Consider the following 10,773-nt stretch of genomic DNA (forward strand, 5'->3'; position numbering starts at 1 on the left):
TTGGATCCATTATGGATTGAACTTTCACAGTATCATGTTAGACCCGCTCGACATCCATTGCTTTCCTCCTCTCCAAGGTTCTTAGTCATCATTGTCACCGACGTCCCACTGGGTGTGAGTTTTCCTTGCCCTTATGTGGGCCTACCGAGGATGTCGTAGTGGTTTGTAATGTGGTTTGTGCAGCCCTTTGAGACACTAGTGATTTAGGGCTATATAAGTAAACATTGATTGATTATTTTGACATAAAGATATGCGCTCGGCATTACATTTCTTGAAACCATCAAACTTATACTAAAAACTAATTTATTGTTCTTAATGGAAAGGCCACAAGGCAACCGCTTGTTACTCTAGGGGTTTTCTAGACGCTCAGGCAAATCATATGGTCTAAAAATGCATTTTCCCATCGATAACATGACATCATCGCGCAGAGTGCGCGCTCTTAAAGCCAATTAGTGCGCAAGTGTGTGTATATATATATATATATACACACACTTGCGCACTATAATAAAAATATATGTTAGATTATAGGGCAATGCGCATATTGTATTGTGCACTTATATTGCCATATATCAGCTACTGTGTGGTAGTGTGGGGGAACACTTATAAGAGTAACATAAAGGCATTGTATCAATTACAGAAAAGAGCTATAAGGATTATTCATAAAGTAGATTACTTAGAACACACTAACCATTTTATTTATTAACTCTGGACTATTGAAACTACAGGAGCTAGTAAAGCTACAGACATTGTGTGTCATGTTTAAGGCTAGAAGTAAAACATTACCAGCAAATTTACAAAAAATGTTTGTCATCACTTCTGAGAATACAGGGCATAGAAGAAAAGGTCATTTCAAACAACAATATTCAAGGACAACTTTAAAACAAATGTGTACATCAGTGGTGGGGGTAAAATTGTGGAATTGTCTTTACAATGAGATAAAAAACTGTAAAAATATATTCCAATTGAAAAAAATAGAACAATAAGATCATATGGACAGCCATAAGTGTTTACATTTTGTTTTTTATTTATTATTTTACTTATTTTTTGTCTGGTTTTGTATTTGCTCTGTATCATTCCATGAGGTGTATATTATATTATTACTATTATTTTCTTGGTTTGGTTTATACTTTATGAAGTTTTGCACTTGTTGTGTTTTTCTTGTGTTTTTTGTTTTTGATTGTTTCATTACATTTGGATATATGTGTCGGCTTAAATGATATTCATGAAGTAAGATGATGTATTATGTCAAAGGGGGCAGGAAATTATAAGATTTTCTTCATCCTGCTCCTTCTCAGGTATTGTGTGAATTTAAATTGTATAATTGTGATATAATTATTTATCGTTCTAAATGCACATCAATGAATGAGATAAATAAAAATGAAATGAAATATATGTGGATATGTGTGTGTATATATATATATATATATGTGTTGCAATGTTAATATTTCATCATTGATATATAAACTATCAGACTGCGTGGTCGGTAATAGTGGCTTTCAGTAGGCCTTTAAGCTGACAAGCTGGCATCAGTCCATACGTAAGTTTATCAAAGTGCAGTTATCAATTACCTTTTTTGGATCATTTTAATTTAAAATGGTAATTCAAACCCTCGGGAGATTTACCGCGGTTACCATTATTACGGTTTATCATTGCATCCCGAGTGGGGATGCACTCAAAATGTGGATATGCGCGATTTGGAACACAGTCTCTGACTCCATGTTACAAAACGCCATTCAATGTCGTACCACTTCTGGGTGGCATACAGAGCCTTGTCGGCAGCCAGGTTGATCTCCATCGCCAGTCTTGCTCGCTCTCGCTTCACCTGCTCAGCAAGGCCTGTGGTCAAAGTCTGCACAGATCGAAACACAATTGCACCTCAGTGTTTTTTACTCAAGTCCTCAACCTGGTGAAAGTGGATATTTTACCTCGTGTAGGTGCTCCAGCTTGGCCAGACGTTCTGCGGCTGTAGCCAACGCTTGGTCCACAGCCCTCTCGATTGCCTCGAGGTCCGCTGGCTGAAAAAAAAAATTCACCATTGGCATTAGAGCTGGGCGATATACCAATATATTCGATATATCACGGGTTAGTCTCTGTGCGATATAGAAAATTACTATATCGTGATATTTGAGTATACATTCTCACGCAGTTGCTTTTAGCTGCGGGCATTACACTACATGCACTCTTTCTTATCTCTCCTTCTCACAGAGACGTAAAACAAGCGCACCTTCTTACATACGTCACGCGTGCAACGTCATGGTAACATTAGCTGTGATGCTATCAGTGAGGTGAGAGTGGTAATACGAAAGAAAGAAGGTGCGAATTTGGTAACAAAAGGAGGAAGAATTAATTACCAAGACAAACAGCACGGGGTCTGGCGGTGGTTTGGCTTCAAGCGCGAATATGTTCAATATTTATGCGGCAAAAGCATTGCTACAAAAAGTAGCAGCACTGCTAATGTAGCATCAATTGAAAAGTCACCCGCTAGAGCATGGGTGTCAAACTCTTGGCCCTTGAGGCAATATCAAATTAACATTAGAGCTGGCCCGCCGCTGTAACACCGCATTCACCACTTTTACTTGCCAACCCTCTCGATTTTCCCAGGAGACTCCCAAAGTTCAGTGCCCTTCCCGAATTTCCTCACGGAAAACAATATTTGGGGTGGGCTTTAAAGGCACTGCCTTTGCCGGTCTCTACAACCTGTCTCCACGTCCGCTTTTCCTCTATACCAGGGGTAGGGAACCTATGGCTCTCGAGCCAGATGTGGCTTTTTTGATGATTGCATCTGGCTCTCAAGAAATATCTTAGCTGACATTGCTTAACACGATAAGTAATGAATAATTTATCCAACGCCCTTGACGCGAACCCCTGAGGGGTGATGGACGGCTGGGCAGTGCCTGAAGAGCTGCAGCCCGCCACCGTAGCCCCCACTCCCTCCCCTATGTTGCAAGTCTGGAGTTGTATGTTGTGATACGTATATATGCTTTGCTCTATAGTTTTTTTCCCATAGCTGTTCTGTGAACCGAACACTGTTTGTTTGTCTAATACAATCAATCAGTCAATTAACAAAGTTTTGTTGTTCTTGGACAATAACAATACCTACCTACCTACCTAATTACGTTGGTAATCACAGTGTCAAAATATCCGTTTTCTACCACACCTGTTCAAGAAGTTGCATTCATGGTAAGAAGTATTTTATTTATTATTGGTTAGCTTCAGAATAACGATGTTAATTAAAAATAATAACAGACCTACAATAGTCTAAAATGTTGGTCTTACTAAAAAAAAAAAAGGCAGGCATTTAGTTATATACAGTGTTAAAAAACTATTCTATGGCTCTCACGGAAATACATTTTAAAATATTTGGCTTTAATGGCTCTCAGTCAAAAAGGTTCCCGACCCCTGCTGTATACAAACAGCGTGCCGGCCCAGTCACATAATATATGCGGCTTATACACACACAAATGAATGCAAGGCATACTTGGTCGACAGCCATACAGGTCACACTGAGGGTGGCGGTATAAACAACTTTAACACTGTTACATATATGCGCCACACTGTGAACCCACACCAAACAAGAATGACACATTTTGGGAGAACATCCGCACCGTAACACAACATAAACACAACAGAACAAATACCCAGAACGCCTTGCAGCACTAACTCTTCCGGGACGCTACAATATACACCCGCCGCTATCACCAAACCCCATCCACCTCAACCCCTCCGCCGAAAAGAGGCATTCAATATTTATTTAAATTTTATTTGATATGCCATTGATATTTTTTAAAGGGGAGCATTATCACAATTTCAAAAGGGTTAAAAACAATAAAAATCAGTTCCCAGTGGCTTGTTGTATTTTTTGATGTTTTTTTCAAAATTTTACCGGTCTCGGAATATCCCTAAATGAAGCTTTAAAGTGCCTTATTTTCGGCTCTCTGCGAAGACACTGGCCATTTCCCTGTGACGTCACACAGTGCTGCCAATGTAAACAAACAATGGGAATACCACAGCAAGATATAGTGTCATTAGCTCGGATTCAAACTCGGATTTCAGCGACTTAAGCGATTCAACAGATTACGCATGTATTGAAACAGATGGTTGGAGTACAAAAATATTGAAGAAGAAACTGAAGCTATTGAGCGAATAGCTATTGACGCTATTCATAGCCATAGCATGGCCGAATAGCTGCGTTAGCATCACCGGTAAAATGTGCGGACCAAACGATCAGGACTTTCGCTTCTTTTGACACTGGAGCAACTTAAATCTGTCGATTGGAAAGTGTTTTTTCGCATTAAATGTGGGTGGAAAGAAAAGTAATATAGTTGCAAATGCATCTGTAGGTTATCCATACATCTCTGTGCCATGTCTGCCTTAGCATCGCCGGTCAAATGTGGAGACACTCCGGCACATTCAATGGGGGTCTGGCGGCAGACACTTTGGCATCTTGGGGCCAGTGGTGCAACTTGAATCCCTCCCTGTTAGTGTTGTTACACCCTCCGACAACACACCGACGAGGCATGATGTCTCCAAGGTTCCAAAAAATTGTCAAAAAAACGGAAAATAACAGAGCTGAGACCCGGTGTTTGTAATGTATTGAAAATGAAAATGGTGGGTGTGTTACCTCGGCGACGTCACATTCTGACGTCATCGCCTCCAGCGCGATAAACAGAAAGGCGTTTAATTCGCCAAAATTCACCCATTTAAAGTTCGGAAATCGGTTAAAAAAAATAGATGGTCTTTTTTCTGCACCATCAAGTTATATATTGACGCTTACATAGGTCTGCTGATAATGTTCCCCTTTAATTATTATTATTATTATTATTTCAAACTGGATTTTGCATGTCACTATAAAGTTTTATAAGCCTTGCTTGTTCAATATTCAATGCAAAACTTGTTTGGGTCCCTATTAAAAGGTTAATTTGTTCAACCTCGGCCCGCGGCTTTGTTCAGTTTTAAATGTTGGCCCACTCTGTATTTGAGTTCGACACCCCTGCGCTAGAGAATGAAGAGTGCTTGAAACTCTGCATCTTCGGCCGGAGCCACATCAGCAAAATGCCAAAGCAACTATTTCCAGATCAACAACGTATGAAAAAAAAAAAGTCAACAACAGAAGGAGATAACATCTGCAGGAACCTATTATGGAGCTCATTTTTATTTTACAGTTAATGAAATACCATGTGTGACATCATGCACAAAAGTGCACTTTATTTGTTTTAAACTATTGTAGTGGCGTTCTGTACAAAAAGTACACTTTAACTGAGTGTTGTTTTGATTTGTCATCTTAGTGACATCATGCACTAAAGTGCACTTATAGCTTCTTTTAAAATGTCTGACAATCTTGCACTGTTTTTGAAATGACATGAAAGTTTGTGCCACTGCTTAATAACTGTTTAATAAATACACTTTTAAATTGACTTAGTTGTGGTTTCCCTCTGCATGAAAGTTTAAAAGTAGCATATATTAATGCAGTATGAAGAATGTTTGAATGCAGACACATAGAATCATCATATTTGAGTTGGGATTATATGCATCAAGTGTTCATTCAAGGCTAAGGCAAAATATCCAGATATATATGGTGTATCATGACATGGCCTCAAAATATCGATGTATTAATAAAAGGCCATATCGCCCAGCCCTAATTGGCATTAGTCGTCAAATATGAAGTGTTAGAAGTTCTTATTTCAACATTTGCATATACTTTTCCATGTTGGATTCAGAGCCAGACATGAATTGTAGACCCTGTTTCCCCAAAGCCAAACTTACCTGCTGAACATCGTTGCTGCCATCAACGTTTGGGGAGACCAATTTTCTTCTGCGACACTTTGACCTGTCAGACGTCTGGCTTTTAATATACGAAGATCATGTCCCTCATAAAAACCTGTAGCGTTGAGACAAATCGTTGCCTGCATGTTGACAACAGCATTTCACCTTCTCGTCTTGTTCATTTTAATAGTGTAGATGAGGCCAATAATTCGTGTGTCCTCCTGAAGCCCATACACGCCCTCTTCTGGAAGGCTTGACGCCACCTGTAAAGACAGAATTTCATGAGCAAAGTTGTCTACAAGTTAGGGCTGGGCGATATGGCCTGTTTTTAATATCTCGATATTTTTAGGCCATGTTGCGATACACCATATATATCTCCATATTTTGCCTTAGCCTTGAATTCAAACTTGATACATATAATCCCAGCAGTATAATGATTCTATGTGTCTACATTAAAACATTCTTCTTCATACTACATTAATATATGCTACTTTTAAACTTCCATGCAAAGAGGGAAATCACAACTAAGTCAAAACTGTATTTATTAAACAGTTATTAAGCAGTGGCACAAACATTCGTGTCATTTCCAAAGCAGAAAGTGCAAGATTGTCAGAGACATTTTCAAACAAACTATGAGTGCACTTTTGTGCATGATGTCACTAAGATGACATATCAAAACAACACTAAAGTGCACTTTTTGTACAGAACGCCACTGCAATAGTTTAAAACAAATAAAGCGCACTTTTGTGCATGATGTCACACAAGATATTTCAATAACTGTCAAATAAAAATGAGCTGCATAATAGGAAATCAAATAGTGTTCGTCCTTTGCTATGTGGTAGGTTACTGCGGACGTTTTTGTTGTGGACTATTTTTTTCATACTGTGTGGCACCGAATAGAGATGTTGACATGCGGAGTAAGCACTCTTCATTCTATAGCAGATGACTTTTCAAATGATGCTACATATTAGCAGTAATTGTACTTTTCGTAGCAACGCTTTTGCCCCACAACTGACAAATTACGGTTGTCTGTTCGACACATTCCCTCTTGAAGCCAAACCACCGCCAGACAATGGACCCCCTGCTGTTTTTCTTGGGAATTATTTATTCCTTCATTTGATACCAGATTCACACCTTCTTTCTCTCATATTACCGCTCGCACCACAGCTAACGTTACCCATGCTGCTACCTCTCTGCTCTGCGAGGGCGTATACGTATATAAGAAGGTGCACTTGTTTATGTCTTTGTGAGAAGGAGAGACAAGAAAGAGTGAGAAATGCCATCAGCTAAAAGCAACTACGTGAGAACGTATACTCCAATATCACCATATAGTCATTTTCTATATCGCACAGACACAAACCCGCGATAAATCGAGTATATCGATGTATCGCCCAGTCCTACTACAAGTGATGCTCGGGTTAATGTCTTTCTCACCTCACACTCGGGACACCTCACGACGTTCCTGGATTCAATGGACTGCAGGCAGGATGTGCAAAAGATGTGACCGCATATCAAGACACGTGGAAGATTGCCCTCAACTTCATCTTCTAAATGCATTGACAAACAAACATTGGGTCAGAACAACACAGAAGCCACCTGCAGTGGCATGTGTTGCAATGTTAATATTTCATCATTGATATATAAACTATCAGACTGGGTGGTGGGAAGTACAGGGTTTCAGTAGGCCAGGGGTAGGGAACCTATGGCTCTAGAGCCAGATGTGGCTCTTGGATAAATCTGAGCTGACATTGCTTAACATAATAAGTAATGAATAATTCCACTTGTAATAAGTGTTAAAAATAACGTTCAAAACATAAAACACTCATGCATTTTTAGTCCATCCATCCGTTTACTATCGCACCTGTTCAAGAAGTTGCGTTAAGAAGTTATTTATTATTGGTTAGTGTGGGGCTTGTCCTCCTGGGGGTTCTTCAGACCACCAAGCACCGACATGAGAGCCCGTTTCAGGGTTACACTATTGTTTAATTTTTCAATAAGTCTCTCCAGCAATTGAATTGTTCTCTTTCGTTCTCGCTCGCGCTCTGGCTCCAGCCCCAACCCCGTCTCTCCTCCTGGCTGCTGCTTATAACAGAGCGACAGGTGATTAGATAACAGGGCTCAGGTGGGCCATCTACGCAGCTCTCGCTGATTTCGAGGCCGATCCTGGCACACCCCAGTTTGCTGCAGGCCCACGGGCCACGCCCCCTCCACAGTTAGCTTCAGAATAACAATGCTATTACAAAGAATAAGAGACCCATTATACTCTAGAAATGTTGGTCTTACTTAGAAATGCACGCGTTTAGTTGTGTTCTGTGTTAAAAAAAATATTATATGGCTCTTAGGGAAAGACATTTTAAAATATTTGGCTTTTGACCCCTGCAGTAGGCCTTTAAAAAAATAACCTGCGGGCCGCACTTTGGACACCCCTGACAAAACACATTGGTTAACAAAAGTTGGATGTGACTAATTGAAGTGATCAAAACCAACATTTCCCGACTCCTAGTAAATATACCTTAAATTATGTTGTTTTTAAACATCGCTCACAAAAAACAATTAGGTTTAAACAAGGTCCGAGGTGTAATACCACTTCTTGCCGCTAGCTAAACACGCCAACTCGGAGCTAGCGCGCGGCAAAAAGACGATAAAGCTCTTATCGTTATTGTTAGGTACTTATAGTAGTTATGTAAACATCCTACCGGGTAGCGTGAAAGCCTTCCCGCAGAAGTTGCAAATGACGGCGTCGGGTTGGTTGTCGTGTTCCATCTTTGATGAAGGCGAAGTGCACCTGTTGATGGGATTGTTCGAAGACAAAATGGCCTCATTCGTCACGTGACCCACATCCATTCAAGCAGGTCCTATTATTTGTCTTCAATTATAACTCGCGAGTCGTGTTATGCCATATTATTTCACATTAATATCGGTAAAGAAAGCTTTTACCTGCTTTTTTGCTGTAACTAAAGTTCACTTGTGCTCAGCTAATTTAGTTTGGACATGTTTACTTCAAATACGCCTGGGAAAAATGGGCATCAGCCACACGATCAACGGTTATTGTTACACTTCAAGAAATGTATAATACACCTGATTTTTAAGTCTATTATACATTTTTATTGGGGTGAAAAAAAGTGTAAATTTATTCTCACTCCTTTTCAGATATGTAAAATAAATAAATAAATAAATTAAGTCCAATGCTCATTTGTTGTTGTTTTTTATTCTCCATTGTTTTAATTTTGTTATAATGGCTGTAATGACTTGTCCAGGGTGTACCCCGCCTTCCGCCCGATTGTAGCTAAGATAGGCGCCAGCACCCCCCGCGACCTCAAAGGGAATAAGCGGTAGAAAATGGATGGATAATGGCTGTTAAGGCTACAGCTCTGTATTGGATCAGGCTTGTTCTTGTTTTTTTTTTGCATATTTGAAATAAAAATCTATCAATCAAAAGCAGTGTCCTGTAATCCAATGGTCCCCAACCACCGGGCCGCGGCCCGGTACCAGGCCGTGGCCCGATTGGTACCGAGCTGCAGAAGAATTTTTTATTTTAAAAATTATTATTATTATTTATTTTTTTTTTTTAATTAAATCAACATAAAAAACACAATATACACTTACAAATAGTGCACCAACCACAAAAACCCTCCCTTTTTAATGACAAAAATGTCCCTTTTTCATGACAAAGAAGAAGAAAAAAAAAGTCAGCTGGAGGCGTGTCTTAGTGAAATTAAACAATGGATGTCCGCTAACTTTTTGCAACTCAACGCCAAAAAAACGGAAATGCTGATTATCGGTCCTGCTAGACACCAACCTCTATTTAGTAATACAACTCTAACATTTGACAACCAAACAATTAAACAAGGCGACACGGTAAAGAATCTGGGTATTATCTTCCACCCAACTCTCTCCTTTGAGTCACACATTAAAAGCGTTACTAAAACAGCCTTCTTTCATCTCCGTAATATCGCAAAAATTCGCTCCATTCTGTCCACTAAAGACGCTGAGATCATTATCCATGCGTTTGTTACGTCTCGCCTCGACTACTGTAACGTATTATTTTGGGGTCTCCCCATGTCTAGCATTAAAAGATTACAGTTGGTACAAAATGCGACTGCTAGACTTTTGACAAGAACAAGAAAGTTTGATCACATTACGCCTGTACTGTATATACCTTTATATACATATATATATACATATATACCTATACTGTATATACCTTTATATACATATATACATACATATATACCTATACTGTATATACCTTTATATACATATATACATACATATATACCTATACTGTATATACCTTTATATACATATATACATACATATATACCTATACTGGCTCACCTGCACTGGCTTCCTGTGCACTTAAGATGTGACTTTAAGGTTTTACTACTTACGTATAAAATACTACACGGTCTAGCTCCATCCTCTCTTGCCGATTGTATTGTACCATATGTCCCGGCAAGAAATCTGCCTTCAAAGGAATCCGGCTTATTAGTGATTCCTAAAGCTCAAAAAAAGTCTGTGGGCTATAGAGTGTTTTCCGTTCGGGCTCCAGTACTCTGGAATGCCCTCCCGGTAACAGTTCGAGATGCTACCTCAGTAGAAGCATTTAAGTCTCACCTTAAAACTCATTTGTATACTCTAGCCTTTAAATAGACTCCCTTTTTAGACCAGTTGATCTGCCGCTTCTTTTCTTTTTCTCCTATGTCCCACTCTCCCTTGTGGAGGGGGTTCGGTCCGATCCGGTGGCCATGTACTGCTTGCCTGTGTATCTCTGTGCTGCTGATCCGCCTCCGCTTGGGATGTTTTCCTGCTGGCTCCGCTGTGAACGGGACTCTCGCTGCTGTGTTGGATCCGCTTTGGACTGGACTCTCACGACTGTGTTGGATCCATTATGAATTGAACTTTCACAGTATCATGTCAGACCCGCTCGACATCCATTGCTTTCGTCCTCTCCAAGGTTCTTAGTCATCATTGTCACCGACGTCCCACTGGGTGTGAGTTTCCTTGTCC

General features: G+C 39.8%; 1 protein-coding gene across 2 annotated transcripts in view; it reads right to left on the reverse strand.

Annotated features, from left to right (window-relative positions):
- Positions 1 to 8,586, reverse strand: part of rnf17 (ring finger protein 17) — a 42,755-nt gene extending 34,169 nt beyond the window's left edge. Inside the window, exons 1-6 of one of the 2 annotated variants that reach the window (XM_061894008.1) lie at positions 8,460 to 8,586; positions 7,198 to 7,310; positions 5,929 to 6,026; positions 5,764 to 5,827; positions 1,926 to 2,015; positions 1,746 to 1,849 (exon numbers count right to left, since the gene is read on the reverse strand). In XM_061894008.1, coding sequence (XP_061749992.1) covers positions 1,746 to 1,849; positions 1,926 to 2,015; positions 5,764 to 5,827; positions 5,929 to 6,026; positions 7,198 to 7,310; positions 8,460 to 8,526 — 536 coding nt within the window. In that variant the 5' untranslated portion in view covers positions 8,527 to 8,586. The remainder of the gene's footprint in view (positions 1 to 1,745; positions 1,850 to 1,925; positions 2,016 to 5,763; positions 5,828 to 5,928; positions 6,027 to 7,197; positions 7,311 to 8,459) is intronic. The other variant, XM_061894009.1, reaches the window with a different exon arrangement.
- Positions 8,587 to 10,773: the final 2,187 nt, after the last annotated feature.

The sequence above is a fragment of the Nerophis ophidion genome, linkage group LG03 (genome assembly GCF_033978795.1).
Source record: "Nerophis ophidion isolate RoL-2023_Sa linkage group LG03, RoL_Noph_v1.0, whole genome shotgun sequence".
In the NCBI taxonomy this organism is placed as follows: Eukaryota; Metazoa; Chordata; class Actinopteri; order Syngnathiformes; family Syngnathidae; genus Nerophis; species Nerophis ophidion.